General features: G+C 40.4%; 1 protein-coding gene across 1 annotated transcript in view; it reads left to right on the top strand.

The window, feature by feature from the left end:
• MRPL13 (mitochondrial ribosomal protein L13) overlaps positions 1-24,201 on the top strand; it is a 25,403-nt gene extending 1,202 nt beyond the window's left edge. Inside the window, exons 3-7 of the mRNA XM_072327553.1 lie at positions 1,430-1,523; positions 2,552-2,612; positions 10,030-10,116; positions 10,425-10,546; positions 22,945-24,201. Of these exons, the coding sequence (XP_072183654.1) occupies positions 1,430-1,523; positions 2,552-2,612; positions 10,030-10,116; positions 10,425-10,546; positions 22,945-22,969 (389 nt within the window). The 3' untranslated portion in view covers positions 22,970-24,201. The remainder of the gene's footprint in view (positions 1-1,429; positions 1,524-2,551; positions 2,613-10,029; positions 10,117-10,424; positions 10,547-22,944) is intronic.
• Positions 24,202-24,321: the final 120 nt, after the last annotated feature.

Below are 24,321 nucleotides of genomic sequence, written 5' to 3' on the forward strand. Positions count from 1 at the left end.
TGCTCAACACCTTTTGATCCTTTAGAGGGAAGAACAAAAGCGATCGTGTCTGTGAGATAACTGGTTTTTTAGAAGAGCATTGTGGAGATTGTGTGGTGGGTTTTTGGTCATGTATGATTTGTGCTGCTGCTGATCTTGGGGGTTGTTTCTAATTTATCACCTTTCCATAAAATCAGTACTGCTGTTCTGGAAAGTGGCTGGAGCTGTAACTAAGCTGTGAGGAGAGAAAGAAAGAAATCTCATTTTCTATATGTTTCCTTTCTGTTTTAGGGATAATTCTTCCTTGTTCTCCAAAATGCTGTACTTTTAGATGCTGTTAGACCACCTGCCTTAAGAGAGGTGATACAATCTTGTTAATGAGATTTGAATGTGGATTTCTTGAATTCTTCTGCACTTTCCCTTGCATCCTGTCCTTGTGAACAGGTTATACAGTGAGGATTAATAGTGAGCCAGTTTTTTTTCAGATATGGGTCATTTTTGTTCTTTGTACTGAATTGTGGGCCAGTGTAAGTGAGCCACTTCTGTTACTCAGGCAGGGCTTGCTGTACAGGTAGTTGTGTATGCATCCTCAAAGGAGAAGACTTGATGGAAATGTCCCAAAAGCCACATCTGGTCCAAGTGTTGCTCTGGCTTGCAATGTTAGCTTCAAACAGCTGGAAGCAGTAGCTTGAACTTGTCTTGTAGTGAATACACTGGCAAGTGGTTTGTCAGTCATGTGGGCTAACAGTTGATGACGCCTGCTTTCAAATGCAATGTAATCCATAATTAAAATGCAGGAGGAAAAGTGCACTATCTGAAGCATTTTATTGTGAGACAGAAATTATGGGAACTTGTGAACCAACTTCAGAGGTACAGACCGGAATTACTGGACAGCCTAGCTTCATCTGAAGAGGTGCAGTGTGTATGTTGCATGTAACCAATAGAATAACTCTCAGAAGTAGTTTAGCTAAGTAGTAGTCTCCAGTTTAACTGTGTTTGTGCAGGCAGTAAATGTTATTGCTTTCTTCTAAGACCAAGTGTCCCTGAGGTGACAGGAGCAGCACTAGCAAAAAAACAAATAGCTAATAATGAATTAATTCAGAATTCTGAAGGAGAAAGTAGCTATCAATGATTTTTTTTTTAATCAGCTTTAAAGTAACAGGTTGCAGTCATTATTTAGATAGGTGTTAATATCCTGGTCAGTTTTTAGCTTGGACAAGTAGTTGCAATGGTTTGATTATCCAGCTTGACAATATTTTACCTTCTGACTTGACATTCCTAAGAAAAATAGTAATTGATTTTAGTATTTATGTGTAATTATGGAGTGACTTAAAAAACTCAGATCTCCTAGTTTGAGTCTTATGGAATGTGCTACACATACATAGTACCACATATATACACCATTTATAATACACAATTTAAAATATTTTTTCCACTGATTACCTTATAGATGACTGTGGAGATCACGTTGTCATAATAAATACGAGACATATTGCCTTTTCTGGTAACAAATGGGAACAGAAAGTATACTCCTCGCATACTGGGTAAGTGTTAAGTTACTCTACAATAAACCTTCAGGTAAGCTAGCTGTACACTTCAGACGTATATTCTTCTGTTGATTCAGAATGGAATTCCTGCTCACGTTACGTTCTGTTTGCACAGTTTAAAATGATGCATGCCTTTTTTTGAAGTGTGTTGATTGATATGGCAATGGAGCAGATTTACCGTTTTGGCAAACTAGGTTATTTTCTGTGGAGGTGAATCCAAATATCAGAACCACTCTATATACTGAACAGTAAAAGACTTTCCTATTGGCACTGAACATTTAAGTTATATATACAGATGCCAGCTTCAACTTCATTGTCCTACTTAATAGCAGATAGAAAGTTTGTATCTCTATTGAGTATCATAGAATGGCTTGGGTTAAAAGGGAACTGAGGGATCAACAGTTCCAACCGCCCTGCTACAGGCAGGGCCACCAGCCTCCAGATCTGATATTAGACCAGGTTGCACAGGGCTCCATCCAACCTGGTCTTGAACACTTCCAGAGATGAAGCATCTACAGCCTCACCAGAGTATCTAATAAAGAATAGCTGGTAGTTGTTGGCCTTGTGAAAATAACTTCTTGTTTAGCGGGTTTATGGTAAGACAAAATGTTATACCATTGTTCAAAGTTCTTTTGCTGTGCCAGTTTGCTAATCAAATTTTTTAATAAGTAAAATGTTCAGAATGATTTGAGGGAGAAAAATAGAGTGACATGGCACCAGGAGGATTTAGATTGGTTATTAAGAGGGGTTTCTTCACAGGAAGGGTTGTCAAGCATTGGAAGGGGCTGCCCAGAGAAGTGGTGGAGTCTCTATCCCTGGAGGTATCTCTGAAATGTGTGAATGCGGCACTAAGGGACGTGGTTTAGTGATGAAGCTTGGTAGGTCAGGTTGGTGGTTGGGCTTCATGATCTTTAAGGTCTTTTGTGACATAGGTGATTCTGTGATTCTAAGATACTGAGGTATTTGTGTTAACGGCATGATTGAGCATGTAGCACTGAGCTTGTATGTTTCTTCTGTTTTTCTAGTTATCCTGGTGGTTTCAAACAGGTGACAGCAACTCAGCTCCATTTGAAAGATCCGACTGCTGTAAGCATTTTTCCCTTCATTTGTAAAGTACATCTGATTTCATTTTAATATTTTCCCTGAACAAAAGAGGTTGTACTTGATCTGTGTAAAGGTGAGTTATGAACATGTTATTAGTGGAGCTCAGCTTATTACAGTGTTTTTGTAAACAGCATGTTTTAGGGTCAGATTGCAAGTTACACATTTTCGCGATTCTTCCATGCTGTCCAAATAAGCAAATCAAACTTTGCTTGTGTTTCAGAGGTCTGACCTTTCTCATTGTCCAGCTGACTCAAATGAGAATGAACTAAGCAGTACTTGAGTTTAACAGCCCTAGCAATTTAAGAGCCATTGGGAATAACACTAACATTATAAAATGTTAGAAAATGCATCTGCCTCTTTCTCCCATGGGTTTTGTTAAATGGCTTTTATTAGATATTATCTGCAGTGCTCTGTATTTCTGGTCTGTGAGAGAACTGGAAAAGTTAGTTAGTAAAGAAAGTAAATATCTATATTTGGCCAGCATTAATTCTGTTGAACACTAGCCTTGATTTATTTATTACTAACCTAAAAAATTGTACTAAACATGAACAGTTTGGGATGTTGCCTTAGAGTTATGAAGTTACTGCTTTTGCTGCAGTTTTGAATGCTCAGCTTCACAAGACTGAGTTCTTTAAGTTCTGTAGTTTCAAATCATGGCATGAGGTCCACTGAGATGAACAGATCTGTGTGTTTGTCTGTGACTCAGGTGCTTTCCCTTAGGTCACCTTATATGAAAAGCATTAAAATGCTTCTTCCATTTCCTAGGGAAATCGTCTGCTGCAAAATTACTGGGTTTTCTCACTTTTTAAAAGATCTGTTTTAGTAATCTTAGCTTCTCCCATCACTTCAGTACTAAACATTGTATAAGTACTCGATTAAAAAATGTCTCCATAAGAGTATATCTACTTTTATGGGTTTTTTTCTTTATATAAAATGATGAAATAATAAGATCTTGCATTTCAATATTGCCTTCTGTCAGTAATTTTCCAAAACAAATGCTCAAACATAGTTGTAACTCCTTTGGGCATTACTGGTAGCGCAGTGTCTAAAATAGATTTCTTCAACCATTTTCGTTAGAGCTTCAAGCAGAGGCCATGCACTGGGAGGCAGTATAGCACAACTTGTTTGCTAGGGCCTGAGAATTGGGTGCTCTATAAATGATCTTCTGGCATTCATTCTGAAATACCTCTTTTCTTGCCAGACTCCTAGATGGATTTCTGTGCAAGCATTCCTCTAGATTTAATGTGTTGCCAATAACTAAAACATGTTGAATAGAGACTCAGCAAATGGTGATGTGGCTCAGGACCTGGTCTTCTTTAGCAAAAGAAACTTTCTTTAAAAATAAATAAATTCTGGAGAGCCCTCATCAATTAACTCTTGTGTTGAGTTGTTTGGCTGGCTGTCTTACAAAGATATAGGATAACTGCTATAATTAATAGCAGTGAGTGATAATTTGGTGGTGATTTGGCAGGATATATTCTTTATAGGTTTTGAATCACAAAGGATTTTATTACTAGAAACGTTCTTTTTTTTAATTGTAAAATCCATTGGGATATGACAAGTATGGAAATTAGGGTGATGCTTTATTAACTTGTTTTATTGTTAGAATCGTAGAGTGGTATGGGTTGGAAAGGACTGGAAAGACTGTCTACTTCCAGCACCATGCCATGGGCAGCAGCACTTCCCACCAGCTCAGGCTGCCCAGAGCCCCATCCAGTCTGGCCTTGAGCACCTTCAGGGATGGGGCACCCACAGCTTCTCTGGGCAGCTGTGCCAGTGCCTCACCATTCTCATAGTGAAGAATTTCTTCTTAATATATAATGTAAATCTACCCTCCTTTAGTTTAAAACCATTACCCTTTGTCCCTAATAAAGACCTAGCTATTAAAATCAGTACTGAAAAAATACTGTTATGAAGAAGACCAGTGCCCAGTCTAAGTATTATTTCCATCCTCAAAATGCTATGGAGACGTGTATCAACTGTGTTTGGTCCGATTGCTGTGAGGTCGGTAGAACTTGTTAAGTTGTAGGAAGCTGAATTCCATCTTTCTATGGAATCCAGGTCTTCATTCTTAAGAACATTGGTTTCATCCCGAAGGCCAGTGCTTTTTCTCTGCCTTTGGTCCTATTGTATCCTGCTAGCTCATCCTGGTAGTACTTCATTAGATGAGTCAATATCAATTTTGGAAGAAGAGCCATTAGAGAAATTAAGCCATTAAATTCTTGGTAGGCTCCTTCCAAGGAAAAGGATGTTGACCTAAAACCTGCTGCGAATTGTGGGATGTCAATTTTGCAGTGGATATGACTGTTGTCAGTTTATGTAACGGATTAAAGTTGATAAGTTTTTTTGTGTAAATACATATGCAGTGAATACTGCACTACTGCTTAGCATTGTCTTTAGTTAAGATAAGTCTAAATTCAAGTGCATTCAAGGCATGAGTTATCAGATTTAGATGTAACTGCAGAAGGGTTAAACAGTCATTTCTATTTTGATTATACTTGATAAAGTATCAAGACAGAAGTGAGTGCTGATCATTTGATAATCTCACTTAAATGCTATGATGTCAACCTGCGTTATCTCATTAAATTTGGAGCTGTTTTTTCCTTATGTAGTAAGTGCTCAAGAAGGATTTGTGCTGGATTTTGTATGTGTGTGTACGTGTTTTTTTATGGGATCATAGGATGATTCTGATTTGAGGGACCCTCAGGAGATGTGCAGTGCAGCCTGCTACTGGAAGTAGTGTTGGCAGTTCAGGTAAGGCTGGTGGGGGCTGATCCACGCTACTGCTAAGAGCTGACAAGGATGACCTCTCTAGGCAGCCTTCTCCAATGCCTGGCATTTCTTCTTAGTTGGAAAGATTTGAAGTGCATATTTTTGGTGTCTAGTTTGAGAAGTACAATTTAGTGATCAAGTTTGACAGACTGTTACTATTTTTTTTCTATCTTAAATGTCTTTTTATGCTTATATGGCATGCTGCATACGAGATCTGCATAGTTGATGTTCCATGTTCATTGTGCCAATTTTTCAGTAACGTTGGTTATATGGAAAGGCAGAAATTACAGCGATGACCAAGAAGATACGAAAAGCAACTTTCTAGCACATTTTTGCCTTTAACACCTTCGAGTCCCTTCAAGAGGCATGGGGAGACAGATGTCTGTGAATCTCTTTAAAACTTCTGTTATTTTCAGTTGTCTGCCATTCCAGAGAATATTGGAGAACAGCTCCTTTGTGCTTGGCTTGGCCAGGCTGCTTTAGGAAGTATCTAATGGAGAGAAAATAGCTTCATGTCTCAACATTTTCTTTCTATAACTTAGATATAATGTGAATTTTCAGACCACTCATCAACCAGGGTATTAAACTTGTTCATTAGGCACAGCATAACAGCTTGTTGCTGTACAAAAGGGTCTCTATTCATGAAGTTAATACAGTACTAATATTCTCTGTGCTACAGCTACTCCTTCAGGACACATGTCAAGTCCAGCATTGATTTCCATTGTAGGTCGCTAAGGAAAATCAGCGTAGTGCTCCTCTTTCAAAGAAGAGTCCTTCAAATGGAGAAAACAGTTGTTTTAGTTGAGTCGCGTGTGTTTGGGATGCATAGAGGTGTGTTGGTTTTGTTTTAAATAACATTTGCACATGTTTTCTTTAGGCGAGGAAATGCTAATGAGGCTTCAGAGTCCCTGGTACGGGAAGAGCAGGAGATGCTTGTAACCCTCACAGATTTGAGAGGGAACAAAAAATATTTGGAAAATCCTGGGAAGAACTTGGGACATTAATTAAAATGCCTGCAGAACATGTTGACAGATTTAATATGTAGAACCAGATAACGATCTAGATAAGACAAAAATTTAAGCCATTTTTTCCTGTTTCTGGTTGTAAAAGTAAGCAAAACTTGGCTTGCTTTATCTTTTCATATTTAGCTGGAACAGAAACTCCCTCAAAACAGAAAAGAAATGGTGTTTGGCTCGTATCAGATACTTGGTGAGAGGATTGGCATTTGCAGCATTCAGAGTCTGTATTGCTTTTGACAAAGTAATAATGGGCAGTAATTATTCAGAGTGAATGCTACTAGGGAAGATGATGAAGCCAGGCAGGGCAGCTCTACAGATACAATGTGAGGAAGCCTCCAGGGGTGTCAGGATTCGTTCAGCTGCTGGCGCTACTCTGGAGGAGCTTAAAACATTCTGATTCTCCTTTTGAATGCTAGTTAGCAACTGCTTGCATGTATAGGCTTGCCATTATACCTGTCAATAATCATCTTCTGAAGAAAAACTTGAGCAGAAAACACAATTAAATCTTGCTGTTGATGTTTGAAAACCTGTTTTCTTTTCATCCAGGGAAGTAAGGGATTATTGGTACAATGGTATGTACACAGCAAAAATTGGTTAATGGAACTCTGGATAGAGTTGGGTTTTCTTCTGTGGATATGAGGTTTGTTTATTTACTTATTTGCCATTGAGTGTTACTTCAAAGCCTGACTTAGTAGGCACTCAAAAGTTAGTGTAGCATGGAGAGGAGCTTATTGTTCAGTAATGAATCACTTAATATCCTTCTATGTAGTGGCTCCATCCTTTCCAAGCTCTAGAGCTGCTTCCTTGTGTTTATTGTATTTCACTTCTTCGAGCAGATTTCATTCTTTGTCCAATTATTTTGTACATCTCAGGAGTGATTTTGCTCTGTTGATTTCTTGCTTACAGCATGTTTTATCTGGGAACAGTCAGAAAAAGAAGTTGATCTCAACCAGGTCAGGCAGTGGGATGGACTGCCAAGGCAGGTGGTGAAAGCACCAACCCTGGAGGTATTCAGGGAACATTTGGACGTTGTGTTGAAGGACAGGGTTTAGTGAGAATTGTTGGTGACAGGCTGGACTGGGTGATCTTGTATGTCTTTTCCAGCCTTGTTGATTCTGTGGTTCTATGATTCTATGTTGGAGCCTCAGGTAAATATGTTTTCTGACTTGTCCATGTTCATACCTAGTTAGGGAGGGGACTTAAGGGAAAAAGTTTTACTCAAGACTGCTTTCCTTCTATATTAGACCTTTTAATTGGAAACAATGGGTGGGATATATAAATTTGCCTGTTCCAGCAGTGCATTGGCCAGTGGACATAAAGCAGAGCTGGAAGCCAAGGCTTTGCTCCCTGGCACTTAGTGGGAGTTGCTGGGCATTGTGGATGCCAAATCCAAAGTTATTATCCTTTTCTTTGCATTGTTTTGACATACAAGTGGCACTGTTTTCAAGTGGCTCTGGTGTTAAAGGCTCTGCCATAAAAAGATGCAATTAAAAATGTGAGCTCTTTGAAGTGCATAGTTAAGGAACTTTGTTTCCTCTGAAAATTAGGTTCCACTGAATATAAGCTCTGAAGGGAGGGACTGTGCCTTGCAGTCCAGTTTCCTGCTCTGTACTGGGCAAAATGGCACCATCTGCCTAGCAGTGAGAAGACGGTTTCTGTTTCACATGAAAGTGATTTTTCTGTTCTTGTATATTTTGCATAGGTGACAGGGTATGATCACAGGAGGTACTGAAAAGTGTGGAGGATGTACCGAAGCATATCTATGGTTTTGTTTACTGCACCTAGCATGCTTACCTACCAAAACTGTTCCTGAACATCTCAACATGCTTCATTCTCCAAATCGTGTCATAAAGAATCATAGAATGGCCTGGGTTGAAAAGGACCACAATGATCATCTAGTTTCAACCCCCCTGCTATGTGCAGAGTTGCCAACCAAAGACCAGGCTGCCCAGAGCCAAGAAAATGGGATCAGATTCATCAGGCAGGAGTGTGTACAACCAGAATAGAGCAGAAGTTCATCCAGGTCATTGACTTGTTCCAACAGATGTCTGTGCTACAGGCTGCAGAGGATGATGAAAGATCTGGCACAAACACTGGTTGCTTGTAGAAGTTAAATACTTAACTGTTCATTTAAGTATTTGGAAGTTTTTCCTTTTATAGGAGTGAAATCATTAGTAAGATGTACATGCACAGGGTAAAACGTGTGACCAATGACTTACAGATACATGCAGCTGTATTTAAAGTAAGGAATTAACACAGATTCTATCACAGTTTCAAGGAATTTTTATAGAAAGAAAAGGATCCCTAGAGTTGGGGAGTATGGAGCTTCTGCATCGTTTTAGATTGGATCTATATTGACCTTGATTTACTTGAGTTGGACGTGATGGTCCTTAGGGGTCACTTCTGACTCAGGATATTCTACGCTTCTACATTTTCTATGTAATATTTTCCTGTTAGCCAAGTTAGCGTACAAAATGAAAATTACTCTGGTGAAAGGGCTCAACATCTGGGTGGCTTGGAGCACAGATTGGGTTTACTTATGCTTAAAAAAAATTGCGTGCTGGTCTACTTCTAAACGACTTGCTGTCCTTCTTTATCCCCTTTGGTCTCTTATGGTTGCGTGCTTTGTTTTACATACACAAATGTTCTTATGGCTGAAGTCCATAATGCTATGTTTCATATTTAAATTACAGACATCTGCATTAGAGTCCAAGAGAAATTGTGTTACATTACTTTTCTGCAAGTATCATCTATTGTGGGTGTATGAATTCTGTTCATTCCTGATGCTCTACAGCGGGTTTGTTCATCTGGAACTAATAGCAAGGGAATAAATTATCACAGAATCATAGAATGGCCTGGGTTGAAAAGGACCACAATGATCATCTAGTTTCAACCCCCCTGCTATGTACGGGGTCACCAACCACTGCAGGCTGCTCAGAGCCACATCCAGCCTGGCCTTGGATGCCTCCAGGAATGGGGCATCCACAGCCTCCTTGGGCAACCTGTTCCAGTGCGTCACCACCCTCTGTGTGAAAAACTTCCTCCTAATATCTAACCTAAACCTCCCCTGTCTCAGTTTAAAACCATTCCCTTTTGTCCTGTATTGTAAATACATACAGTGTTTTGAAGCAATATCTTACCAGGTCAGCATTGCTTAAGACACAATGCATTGATTATATTGAAACACTGAATACAGTGAATTACAGTGTTTAAATGCTGAGACCACTTGTAAAATTTGTTAGAGCCTAATAGACTTCAGTGATCTATCTATCTAAATATAAGACTAATATTGTGGAGTTAATAGAAGATTCTTAGTTTGCTTTTCAGTTCCTTTAATGTCAACCATCCACAGTGCAAAATACAGCTCTAGTTTCTAAGCAGGAACTTTTATTTTATGACTGCTGGAGTAAGTGTTTGTATGACTGAGGTGTCAGTGTGCCTTCTTCCAAAACAGTAAATCTGGAACATCTTGAAAATGTGATGCCAGAGTTCTCCAGTATGGAAGAAGCTGACCAAAAAGAGGTCCATGAAATAGGCAAACACACCTTACCTTTTTCATGTTATTTGTAGGCGGTCTGATTTGTCATTATATCGTTTTCTTTCCTCAGATTGTCAAGCTGACTATTTATAGGATGCTTCCAAAAAACCTTCTGAGAAGAACTTTGATGCAGAGGTTGCACTTATTCCCAGACGATGTGAGTGGACACGCTGTTACGTTTTATCTCTTTTTGCTTTGGAGGTGAAGAGCTTCAAGTCATAAGATAAATTAAGAAAAATCAAGCTATTTCTTAAATATGTAACTAAATACACTTCTAAATGTTGATGCCCTTTATTTGACCAAATTGTGATATCTCAAATATGCATGTGATTGTCTCACGTATTACAACTTCATTTAGCATGAAGAGTGCAGCACTGTTGACCGTTTTTGGTCTGGATTTGGGGAGAAGGAAGGTGTTTTCTAAGCACCTTCTTTCTAAGGTTTGACTGTCCTCACCCTCCTCAGGTTATCCCAGAAGATATAGAAAAGAACCTTCTACAAGAGATTCCTCAGCCACGTGTAGTCCCCAGGAGGTTAGATGAATATACACCAGAAGAAATTGCTGCCTTTCCAAGTGTTTGGACTCCGTAAGTATATTAGACTTTTAAAATGAACACTTGGACTGAATCTGTACTATATTGGCTGTTGGCTCTTACAATACGAATAAGAAAAAAAAAGAGATTATTTGTTTTCTTCATGTCATATTTTTTGACAGGAGATCATTAAGCCAAGAATGGTCATATTTGAAGGGAGCATTGAGTCAACCTACTAGTGAAAATAATCACATCTGGGGACCTCTCAGATTACTACCAATGTTTTGGGGTTTTTTTCTTGTGGTCATAGTTGTATTACTGAGCTTCCTTTAGATGTCAAAGCCAGAGATCTATGGGAATGAAGCAGGTGGGCAGGAGTCTGACCTGGAGCCTTCCAGCTGGTCAGCACTGTCTTGTGCACTTCTGCTTATTTTCAGTATGTAGAATTTGACATCTTTTTTGTTAAAGCAAGTTTAAACATCTGGTGAATGTTAGTCATGTTGTAGCTGTGTGTGGCAGAGAGCAAGGAAACTCGATGTCATCTAATTTAGTAATTGCTGTCAAGCTGTCTCCTAATAATTTCCTGTTAGCATTTCTTTGCTCTGCAGTCTCATCCTGATGAGTTTTCTGGGGAAATGCTATCTGTATGCAGGCTTCATACCCTGTGCCAGTTGCAGAGGATGGGAAGTGCTGCTCACTTAGCAGCCTTGCAACTACCACAGCCAGGAGGATTTCAACTGAGAAATTCATCTTGTTCCTTCAGTGAGATGAGTGTCTTAAGTGGACATAACTTGTTGAGAAGAGCCAGGGAATAGGTGGACCTAGAAGGGGAATAGAACAGAGCTCTGGAGCAAAAGTGTGTCAGGAGTAGTGGAGGATGAAGAGCAGCACACTCCTGTGTGTTTGATCTGTGAGCCTCTGCAGAACACATGGATAGTTTCCAGTCGGTGACTTTAGTGTCAAAAAATAAACCAGAATAAGGAGAATTCAGAAAAACTGTTACATTTCTCTTTTTTTCCCAGATGGTTTTGATAAGCTTTCCTACCTTATGTGGGTTTTTTTTCTTCTTTTTTTCTATTTTTCTTTTCCTGTCCTTTGTGAAGTTCTGATGGGTGACTTTTCTGTTTCTCAAAGGAGAGTGAGTGATTAAAAACAAGGAGAAAGATTGAGAGACACACACCCTGTGTCACTTCCATTTTCTTTTTGCTCTAGTAGAAAAAGGCTTAAGTTCTGTTGGTCCTTTAAAAGTAGTTGTATTCTTTAGTGTAAAGCAGTACGTGAAAACCATAGTTAAAAGTTTTTAAGGATAGAGAATAAAGAAAAGCATGATTATGACAATAAAACCGTTGTTTACAATTCTACATTAAAGCTTATTCCCAAGAAATGTGCCTCACCGAGTATAAAATGGTCATAAAGCAGATAGGAAATTTGTATCAACACAGAATATGCTAACAGGCCTTTATATCCCTTCTTAGTCTGAAATAACATGTAGATGATTTTCATTCTGAATGTGAAGAGAGCATACTCAGCACTGCTACTGATTTCCTTGGGCTTCCTACCTGTGTTTTTATCCACATGTCTTGGTACAGATTATTTTGAAAGGCTGTTTTTTTCTGGTTATTGGGCACTGATACTGTAGACAAATAGAGAGTACCCAGGTTGAGCACTAAGGTGTGGAAAGCACGCATCCAGCGTGGATACCTAGGAAAAACTGTGTAGTCCATCACCCCTCCTTCCGCTACATAATGGGATGTCATTATGGATCTTACACTGTGAGAGAAGAGAATTAAATGTCCTAACATTTCCAGTAAAAGAGACTTTCTTGGAATATTCTTTCCTTTTATACCTAACCTGAGCCAAATGGTTTTGTAAATTGTACAGAGCTGCTCTCTTACATCCTTGGTGCAAACGTCTGAAGGAAATGTGGTGGAAAAACCTTGCAGAGGCAGGGAGATAAAATAGTGTCTTTCCATACAGATCTAAAGGGGAGGAAGATCAGAAACCAGTTCTTCTGGCCGACTTTGATTTTTTTGCAACTTCCTACCATGAATGAAGCCATTATTTCAGGGGTGCTTGAGGTTTCACATTGGATGTTTTTAATGAGCTTTAAACAGAAATCATCACAGAATTCACCAATCTTGTGCGACTAAACAAACAGTACCGTTTCCTACCTCTCTTCTAAAGGCAGGAATACATCAGATTTATGTGTGAGTTTTCCTGTTATATGCCATCTAAAAGTTGTTTAGCTGACTGGGAATAGGTGTGTTTGTAGACAGTGAACTTCTAAAGGCAGGAATACATCAGATTTATGTGTGAATTTTCCTGTTATATGCCATCTAAAAGTTGTTTAGCTGACTGGGAATAGGTGTGTTTGTAGACAGTGAACTTCTAAAGGCAGGAAACTTGCTTTTGAAGAAGTATTTTGAAGTCATTTGGACAAGAATGTTCCCAAATATATAGAAGAAATCTGTCTTGTTCCAGTTGGATGGATACGTTCCTACGAGTTTCCCTTGAGAAAGCAGAGCAGTTCTGATTTCCAGGAGAGCACTCAGGTTGGTGGTGGTGTGCATACTGAGCGCCTGTTCCACTGCCAGACTTAATGGGAACTCTCCATGGACCTCCCTAGGCCAGACAGCCTCTCACTTGTCTTTCTGGAAAAGAAGTCCTTGAAGGCTTTTGGCATTTTTAAAACTTAAGGTATTGTAAACTCTGAAACTTGACTTAAGAAAACCAAACACCTTTTGAATGTTTATTTTTGAGTAACCTGCCTGATTTCTGGCACCCTTCTGCACAGCCTACTTCTAGGTAAGGGGTTTATACTCTGAAGCCATAAAACTGTTTCAGCAGAGCAATGAGAGCTGGTCTGTCCCAGTTCTTGAACATCAGCCATATGCGGATCTGTGTGGTATGGCATACAGGTTCTTGGTGATCCATCAGCAGCATCCCACAGCTTTGAAGGAAGAAAACTGCAATGTTCTGGGAAGGAATATTTGTATATGATGAAATACAAGTGTGCTGGGACACCTAGAAATGGGAGATGTGTGTGATAATCCTCTTACACATTCTGTGTCAAGGATAATGGTGGTCATAACTGCTATTTACAGTTTCTCCTTGGCTCTGTGTTCCTTAAAGCCAGTCATGCCGGCCTTAAGCAACCTAAAGTCTGCTCCTGATGTCCCTAGCAAATAAATTTGAAGGCACTGGTAAAGAAAATCTTTTCATGTTAAGAGATCTCCTCAGCCACTGTTGTCCCTTCTGTTTGCTGTCCTAAAAGGTAGATGCAATAACAGTTGTCCTTCCCAGTTCTACTGCTTCTAGTGTAAGTTCTTACGTTTAGTCACTACATTAAAGAAATAATTTGGGTACTAAGAACTGAAATAGAAGCCAGAGGTGTCCTGGGTGCGTGGCTGAAATGATGTTATAAACAGCATTTTTAATGTAAAGTGTTGACAGTTTCACTTTATGAAGTTTTTTGTCCTCAAATAAGGAAGCCAACACCAAAGGACACCTTGCGTTATATTAGATACACAAATGTTATATGGGGTATTTCCAGTCATGTGCTGTCATAAACAAAACTTGCAGTTAATATTACATCTGTAAAATGCTTTTTGTTCTCCAATGAAATACAACATGTAGTAAGTGTAAGATTATGGGATCCTCTACTCCCACAGTCCACAGAAAGCATGGTAAAGATTTCCTCTGAATACACTCAGGTCTTGAGCTTCTTTTCTAAGACCCTTCTTAAGCTTAATATTAGATTTAAAATTCTGCACTGAAATAAATATATTTTCCGTAAGCCATTTCCACAGTTCCTTCCAACTGCAGTGTCTGCAGCTTTGTGGGGCTGGAGTTGATTTGTGCATGTGATGCCTTATGTGATAGTGCTTTGTTCTTCCCTTGAAACACCCCTTGGTGGGCTGTTTCCTTAACGGGAATAAGTACTGCCCTTCCAGCTTGAATGTTTGTCTCACCAAGCAAGGTTGGCGAGTGTAGTTGATCTGACTGGAGACGGCCAACACAAACTACTGTGAAACCCTTGAGCCTGTCTTAGTTTTTCCTTAAAAGAGAAACTGGAGAGATGAGGAAAAAGCTATCCTGCCAATACTGCACAGTCCTGTTCTAATGTATGCTTTCAGAAATCCCTCTGGAAGTTCGTTTTCTATGGCTTTTTTGGTTCTCAGTCGGAATTCCAGTAACTAACAGTAAAACCTTGACCTCTGTTAAAATAGGGGAACTATCACTGGTAACTTTCTTTTTCTTATAGTGAGGGCATAAAAATATCCCATGGTTTTGTGTTGATTAACAAAAAGCCAAAAGTAGCTGAGTCTCATATTTCAGGCTACCAGAGCTGGATCTAAACAAGCCAAAAGCCACAAAAGTCAGAAAGGCACACAGATACCTGAGGAGAAAGTTGATCCCTGAGGTTTTGGCCTCAGGCAGTAACTGGATACTAACTGAGAAGGGTCAGTAACTTAATCACCTTAAAAATCTGACAAATCCATATTTAGATGGATTAGCCTATTAGAATTAATTACTGCCTCTTCTCTAGCATGTATAAAATATGCTGATGCTACTGATTCTCTTAACTTTACCTAGGGGCAGCTTATGTTGTAGCTAAAATTGGAAGGTAAGAGATCTAATAAATGAGTACCTAAGTTTTGCTTCAGCTGTCTGAAGAGACTTACAGAGAGAAAGCTTTAAAGCCACCTTTTTCCGCTAAAATCTGTTGATCTCATATGTGAAGAAATAGGAACTAAATGAATGGGAATTTGACAAGAAATGTGAGAATGGTTTTATGTGATACTGTTGAACTACTTGCCCAGATGAAAATGGAATTAGAGTTTTTTTTAATTGCATTTTATAAATGTCTAGATCTACTCGCTTTTTTCACTTTTGGTGGTGACAGCAAGTCTGGAAAGAGTTTCACTGTTCCTTTACTCACTTCTCTGTTTATTTGAAGAATAACGTAATTCTTTAGACAAAGCCAAGCGTACAGCGCTGTTCTTTCTATAGCCCTATGGCTTTTTAACAACATATTTTTTAAAAAAAGAATACCCTTTCATATGAAGTATAGTCTTGCTCGGATGAAACTTAAATGAACATTGCATTGAGTTAACTTAAATCATCTTACAAACAGAATTCATGTAATCCAGGTCAAATCTGGCATCACAGAATCACAGAATGGCTTGGGTTGGAAGGGACCTCAAAGGTCATAAAGCTCCAACTCCCCCACCACACACAGGGCCACCAACCTCCACCAGGCTGCCCAGGGCCCCATCCAACCTGGCCTTGAACACCTCCAGGGACAGAGCATTCACAACCTCTCTGGGCAGCCTGTGCCAGCACCTCACCATTCTCTCTGTAAAGAACTTCCCCCTGACCTCCAACCTAAATCTTCCCTCCCTCAACTTAAAATCATTTCCCCTTGACCTGCAGTTATCTACAATCTATGAGACTCATTTCATTCAATTTGTTAGCCTGGTTAATTTGCTCACAGAGAGAAATTATTTCCTCATAGACCTTTTATAGCACTGCCTTCACGCCACTTCACTCCCTTCTCACTCAAGTTAGGATAATAGGTTTCTTTATCTGATTTTTATAGCAGCATTTTTGTAAGAGTCACTAAGGTCGTAAAAGACCTACCCCAAATGTCCACTTACCACCAATATTGCCCACTAGACCATGTCCTTAAGCACTGCATAAAACCTTTTCTTAAATGCCTTTCAGGATGATGACTCCGTCACTTTCCTGGCATTTTCCAGGACTAAGGAAGTCATCCTGCCCCTGTACTCGGCATTGGTGAGGCCTCACCTCGAGTACTGTGTCCAGTATTGGGCACCTCAGCACAAGAAAGATATGGAAGTACTGGAGCAGGTCCAGAGAAGGGCAACGAGGCTCGTGAAGGGCTTGGAGAATCAGCCCTATGAGGAGAGGCTAAGGAAGCTGGGGCTGTTTAGTCTGAGGAAGAGGAGGCTGAGGGGAGACCTTATCGCGCTCTTCCAGTACCTGAAAGGTTCTTACAGTGAGAGTGGGGCAGGTCTCTTCTCACTAGTGACAAGTGACAGAATGAGGGGAAATGGCCTCAAGTTGCGCCAGGGCAAGTTCAGGTTGGATATTAGAAAGAACTTCTTTACAGAAAGGGTGGTTAGGTACTGGAATGGGCTCCCCAGGGAGGTGGTTGAATCGCCATCCCTGGATGTGTTTAAGAGCCGTTTGGATGTGGTACTCAGAGATATGATTTAGCAGAGGTTTTTTTAGAGATGGGGTACTGGTTAGGCTAAGGTTGGACTTGATGATCTTCAAGGTCTTTTCCAACCTGGGTAATTCTATGATTCTATGATTCCAATGCATTACTGTGCTTTCTGAGAAGAAATTCTTCCTAATATCCATTCTGATGGTAGATTTAAGTACCTTAGTTAAATTTTGCTTAATTTGTTTTTAGGGAATTTTAACCAGTTTATTTTAAATTTGAATAAACTACTCCTAATCTCATTAAAATTATCTAAATACATTCTGGCATTGGATCAGACAGTGTGATTTATGGATACTTTTAAAATCAAAACAAACACAAGTTTTATATAGAATAAACTTGAGCTGCAGTTGAGGACCCTGAAAGATTTATCTTAAGCTTTGTACTTGCAGAAGGAGGATAGTCACTATACTACAGTGGCTTAAAAGTATTATAAAGGCACCTTTTCTTACTCTTTGTTATTAAATGCAGCTTCTGTTACTGTGGCTTATTACCAGTTCCCTAAGAAAATAAGCTGTACTTGTAGAAATGCTTATTAACTCAGATAATAGCCTGCATGAGGACTAAGCCAATACAGAAGAGTTTATTTTGCCCCCAGTCAGAACAAGTTCACTGTTTACAATAGGCCAAAGTGAGATAATTTAAATATCATTAGCAGTTTCACTGATTATTTTACCAGAGGCATCGAGCTACTCTGGGGCAGTAAGTACATCTTGAGTAGAGAAACAATTCAGCTCCCCCTGCTCCTGGTGTGTCTGCTGGCAGAGAGTAAGTGGGCTGGAGGCTGACTCATCACTGAATACTGAGTGGTGGGATCAGCCCCCAGGATCTCTTCACTAATTGATCTTCTCCTGTCTGTCACCATCTGTTAGAAACTGGCGTTTATAAACTCATAAAAGATACATTTATGAGCCAGTGGGATATCACTGGTTAACTACTTAACAACTTTTGAAGTACTTCAGCAGTAATTAAAATATATTTGTTTGGCTGAAAAACTGTAAAGCTTACAACTTTGTTAACATTTTGTCCCTGCTCTTAAATTTCTTTAAGTATGTATAGGAAAATCATGCAGAGATTCTGTGTAACTTGTCACAGAACAGTCAAGGTTGGAAGGCATCTATGCAGATCATCTAGTCCAACCCAAGCAAGGTACCCTAGAGTACATTACATAGGACCACGTCCAGGTGGTTTTTGAGTAATATCTCCATGGAAGGAGACCCCACCACCTCTCTGGGTGATCTGTGCCAGTGCTCAGTCTTCCTCAGAGGAAAGAAGTTTCTTCTCATGCTCAATTAGAACTGTCTGTGGTTGAGTTTGTGTCCCTGTTCCCCTGTTGCTGGGCGCTGCTGAGTCTGGCTCCATCATCCTGACATCCTCCCTTTGGATACTCATTGATCAGATCCTCTCTGAACTTTCTCCAGGGTGAGCAGGCCCAGCCCCCTCAGCCTTTCCTCATATGAGAGATGTTCTAGTCTCTTTATCATTCTACTAACCCTTTGCTGGACCGCATTCCAGGAGCTCCAGGTCTCTGTTGTCTTGGACAGCCCAAAACTGGGCACAGCTTGCTCCATGTGAAGCCTCATCCGGGTGAGGTAGATGGGGAGGATGACCCTCCTCAACCTGCTGGCAGTGCTCTTCCCTATGCAGCTCAGGATACTGTTTGCTTTCACAGCCACAAGGGCACTCTGCTGGTCCGTGTTGCCGGTCAAGGATCTGCAGATCCTTCTCTGCAGAACTCCCAGTCTGCTCTTGCCTTTGTTGACTATCCAGAGTCTCTATGTAATTATGTGTTACGACTGATTATTTTCTGATAGACAATCAGTGTGAATAGGGAGTACTACCAGCCACGAAGGATCTCAAGTAATAGAGAGTTTTGCACACACCACGAATAGAAGAGATGGATGTACCTTTTATACAGGATGATTTATATATTTTTTAATGCATCTGGGGTGCTTTTTCTCATCCACGGAAGGAATGAAACCAAACATATAAGCTAACCTTTTCAACTTTTGCTCCCGTACCACTGCTTCAATCTGTCAGTTTATTAGTGTGCAGTACTGGTTAGCTTTAAGGCACTGACCTTTCCCAGTGCTGATGCGAGGTTCAATCCTTTCTGAATAGTCATTCTTCATGTCAGTGAGACAGCAGAAAATACAGGGAACTCTGTCTCTCTGGGTCACATTCCCTAATGTTGAGATAACTGCCTGCAGGTGAAGAGAAAAATGTCATTTGAGATCTTCAAAGCTTCCAAACCAGGTGTGCATTGCTGAGTCAAGAGCAGGTATCGACAGGTCACTTACTCAGTATTGTCAGCCTTATTCCTTTGCAAAGCTTTAAAATAGGAGTTAGCAGTCATGAATGCATGCTTGCAGTCACGCTAATGACTGCAGTGACTCCCTGAAATTTGTCTTTGTAGACCTTCTTTGGCAATGCAGCAGAAAACCCATCTATCTACATAGATATTACTGATGGAGAGGCGACTCTTCTTTTTTCACAGAGTCATAGAATCACCAAGGTTGGAAAAGACCTAAAAGATCATCCGGTCCAACCGTTCACCTATTACCAACAGCTCCCACTAAACCATGTTCCACAACACAACATCCAGTCGCTCCTTGATCTTTTTTGGAGCTTGAAAGAAAAGAATGTTATCAAAAGATACTTTAACAGCCACATGTGGTTGAGAAAGCAGACAGGTGGTTCCAAAAAGTACAAGCACTGTGTATTAGAAGTTGTTAGAGATCAGCTGTAATGCTGTGGTGGAAGGTAAAATAAGTACGTACAGAGTCGGTAATGTCTTATGTTACAGCAGAACCTTAACCTTATTTCTGTAAGGCAAGTAATGCTGTTTTTCAAATGCCTGCTGGAAGGGCTGTCTGTTAGCTAGAAGTAAGGCCATGAAGTTGCCTTCTATATTTCCGAAACCAGGATAGCTCCAGTGTAACACAGACGGGTGAGTACTTGGATCTGACTTTGACAAACAGCACCACCCACTCCTTTTCTAGTTCTTCTTTTTCTAAGGATGTTTTAGCTCCAAACATTGCTAGACAGAGGGAAACATCTCTGCTGGAATGTGCTGACGAGGCTTTAATAAAGGTGGAACTAAGTGGTGAGTCTGTTCATACCTGATGGCAATAAATTTTCACCACAGGAGTTAGAAGCTGAACACGTGGAACTTTCAGAAAGGGGCTTTGTTATGTCTCCTTAGACAAGAAAAATACCTTAGGAGGAGGAAATTTCACATCTTCTTAAAGAATATTGGATGCTGGGAGGGGGATGTCTTGCAGAGTTGCATCACATAGGTTTCTTTGTACTGTTTGTTTAAACCAGCTGAAATATGCACACTGAGCTCCACGGGCATTCCTCCTGGCTGGTTTTAAGTGGCATCCATTACTCCTTCCTTTTCACTGTGCTTGTGTAGCAGTGGTGTAAAAAAGAGTCAGGGAACTGGCCTAGATTAAAAACAGCCTTGTTATAAGCATCTGCAGGAAGTACTCTGTGTTTTGAGTTCTTAGGGAAAAATCTTCACTCTCCTGCTAATCTGTGCGGTCAGCTGACTTTGGTTGTTAGTTCAGCACGAGTTGTTGAAGCTGTGGAAAACAAGTAGTTATTCGGAAAGACAAATAGATCTTTACATAAAGTACTCTGGGGAAGCCTTGCCTCTCTTTCAAGATGACCTGAAGAAGCTTGTCTCCTTGACAGCCTCAGTTCTGTCTTTGGTGTCCAGGCTGATTTCACACACAGTTACGTTTTTGTCTGAAAAGCAATTCTAAGCAGATCAGACTGAAGTCGTATGTAGGTGAATGGAACATTTGCACATCTGAATGAGCCCCTCCAGTTCACCTCTAGCCAAATGGTTCTAACCTTGGGAAAGAATGAGTCAGATTTGTGTTACTGAGACATCTCTCACTGCTTTGTTGTTTTTGTCACTAAATGTAACCTCGATGCATAGGATGTCTTCAGAATCCCTTATGCTTAACTCATTATTCCTGGCAATGAGCTGAGTTCTGCACAGATAAATCACATAAGGATAAATAATATAAATAATTTAAATCCCGAATTCCACAAACTTTGAGTATTTTCTTTGTGTGTAGCAGATCCAAACAATCATCAACAGTTTGCTCACACACATGGTCTGTGGTTAACTCGTGATATTCATTTGATTCCGACAATAGATATGAAAAGAATTCCTGGTTCTACAAAGCTTGCTTGGATATTCTGATCCTTTATTTTCAGACTATGAGACAAACCAGTCCCATTCTAATGCTCTGCTACACTTGTGCCATGGTGACAATGTGTTACTCTGCAAGCAGCGTATGGGGTCCTTGTGGACCCTGGGGAGCCCGCAGATCCTTCCCTTGAAGGTTGTTCTCTATATGCTACGTAGAGCAATGAAAACTGTTCCTTGCAGTGAGTCAGACAGAGCTGGCTTCCTGCCGTTTTCCTCTTAGCATTTTGTACAGAATCTGTAGGCACTTTGTGTGAGTTCTGAACAGGCACATCAGGAAGATGAGAACTTCTGCTTTGTATTTTCAGCTTTTTTTTTGTGAGAGAGAGAGATGCAATGTTTTGAAGGGGTTTTCAGTGTAAACTTCCTCTATTATATATATTGCATTTTGTAATGAATTCTGCCACTTCAGCCTTGTTAATGTGCCATTGGTTCTGTGTTAACTCTTAAGCATTAAATCACCTCCGGTGGTACACGGTGTTAGAACCGCCGCTTGCAACACCAGAGGGCCCGGGTTCGAATCCCCCTTGTGGCGCAAGGGGTAAAACTGCTTCTCTGCTACACTAGAGGGCTCGAATCCCAGGAGTTGGACTCGATGATCTCTAAGGTCCCTTCCAACTCGCACGATACTATGATACTATGATATGATACTTTCTGAGTGAATACGGCACCCAGTTTTATGCTGCTTCCTACATAGCCATGAACTGGCAGTGTAACAAGCCCACAGTCTGATGGCTGAACTGGAGAAATGTGACATGGCACTGTGTTTTTTTCGACTCACAGCATATACAGCGGTAGTGTTACTGCTGTCAATGATGCCATTTCTTTGGTTCCAAACGCATGATTTCAGTGCTTTGCTGAGGAAGCATGAAAGCACTGCCATCCAAGAAGAACACCCTCGCATAGATTTATGCAGTTCACCAATGAGCTGTTATCCGTTGGTTTTCCCAAGTGGCTCATAATTCTCCCTGAGCAGACAATGGGTTTTGTGGGTTTATGGTCTTCCTTGGATAATATTTATGACTTTTGCTAGGCCCGGTGCTTCTCAAGGCTTAGCTTTCCTGGTGCCAGGGGCTCTTTAAAAGCAGAGATTGTGGTCCCCAGACATGGAGCTCCAGTTGGCATAAAAGCCTACTGTGCCACTCGAAAAGGCTTTTAAAACTCTTATGTTTGTTCACACAAGTGTCTCAGTGTAGAAAATTCTGCCTTCAAGCTTCATTAACTTTGTAAGGCTGCAAACTGAAGCCAATGCTTTTTGCATTTAACTTTAAGACAAGCGTTGAGGTTGAAATACGGGTTGCAACACAGATTTTCAGAGGTGGAGAAAAGTCTTGTGAGATCCCCAGCTCTGCAGCACCGCAGTGCTACCCCCGACTGAAGTTTTAGATGTGGTGTTCAAAGGAGAGCGCGGAATCCTTTCAGCACTGTGCAAGGGGGATGGATGAATCGGCCCATAAAATGAGTAATAAATACAAGCTGCAAGACAGTGATGTCTTTTCCATGTGGCTTGTCTAGAATCCTCCAGCACCTGTCTAGGATGAATGCAGTGATAACATTTCCAAGTCACTACTGAGGATTTCTCAGAACCCCCCCTCTCCCACTACAGCACTAACTGTGATATAATGAAATGTATCTTCTGGCAGGCTGTGGTGAGACATGACTAAGAAAATATGAATTGCTTTTGCAGTGCATAGCAGCTCTCGCATACTGAGTTTCTTCAAGGCCAACATTGAGCATGTAAACAATGTACATGGTGCTTAACATTGTTCTTTTATGCCCAATGGTGTGGACTCGAATATTCCTATGTCACTTCAATAAAAAAACAGAAGCTTTGTGATACTGTGCCGTACAAACCTCTTGTCTTTGAAGTTGCTCTATTTTATCTTTAAAATTCATATAACCTTCATAACAACAACACTGCTATGGTTTTCATGTCAATTCTCCTAAAAAAGCACTTTTTGTGTGTGTGTTTTCCAGGCCTAAAGATTTTCGAATGAAGTAATAAAAGGAAAAATTGATATCAGGAATGTCTGTCCTGCTTGGAGAAGAATTGTTCTTCCATGGCAGAAGAATTAACTCATCTGTGCATCTCGGTTATCTCTTCTATGCAGAATGCTTCTGGCAGGTATTAGCAAACCTTATTGGGAAAGGTTATCAGAATGGTTGTATTTAAAGCAACTAAAGATGGATGTTACGTTGCTGTACTCCATGTTTAGTGTTATCTGTTAATTAAATTCCTTTTATTGCTATTATTAAACAACGGCTACATCTTTATTTTTAATACTTCAATCTGAGGGGAGCAGCACCTTGAGGTGTCTCACTGTAGAAGCTGTAAAACTTGATTTTCATCTGGTAGGGGTCGTGAATAGATACGGATTGAAAACCAGTGGCTGCAGATGTTTCACCTTTGTCTATCTCTGCAGAAGTCACCTTGTGCCATTTTTCTGAAGGCTTTGTTTAGAACGAAGAGTGCACATATCACATATCACGTATCACGTATCACATATCACACAACGTTAATGGTGGGATTTGGATGCTTGCGTGTCTGTACAGGCCTTCGGTTTCCATATCTTTCTAGCTGATTTGCCCACTGCTGTGACTGAGGTGCTGGTGGGCCATCATCAAACTGCTGGAGCCAACTTACATTTAAAACAACAAAAAAAGCAACCCGACAAGACTTGTCTTCCAAGAAAGCAGCGCACGTATCCGAACTCAAATACATGCACACTGCAGTCCTGTTTGACATAAGGAATCAGTTAAAATCTGCATCTTGGAACAAGAAGATGGTGAGAAGGCAATGCTGGAGGGCTGTGGAGCAGCATGGACAGCATGGATTGCAGGGGCACTGCCAGCTGACCAGGAGTTCCCACGTGTTTTTCCGCATAGACAGTCCTCATGCCAAAGTTGCGTAAATAAATGAATGCCCTCATATTTTCCATACTGATTTGTTACCTTCCAGTTTTGAAGTGGATTGCACTGATGATAACAGCGACTGAATTGTGAAGAAAATACGGAGCAGATGTGTCTGTGTCTCACTCTTTTTTGGCAGATGCATAAATGCTGAATATTGCTTTTATATCATCTCAGTAGCAGCCATCAAACAGTTACTTTTGCATCTGCAACAAGTTGACATGCAGCCAGTGCTAAATGAAGCACTCTGGTTAGCAGCTAACGCCGTCATTAAAAGCATAAAGCACAACTAGTGTAATTAAAGCTTCTCCTTCAGGATATAACTTAGAAAAGTGAGAATGCCTACCCAAGAAACCCTGTTGCTTGCTTAATGTACTGCGTGTAGGCTCCCATACGCAGTGATGGCGAGGACGGTTGCCTGTGCACTGTGGGGCACCTGTTCTG

The sequence above is a fragment of the Excalfactoria chinensis genome, chromosome 2 (genome assembly GCF_039878825.1).
Source record: "Excalfactoria chinensis isolate bCotChi1 chromosome 2, bCotChi1.hap2, whole genome shotgun sequence".
In the NCBI taxonomy this organism is placed as follows: domain Eukaryota; kingdom Metazoa; phylum Chordata; class Aves; order Galliformes; family Phasianidae; genus Excalfactoria; species Excalfactoria chinensis.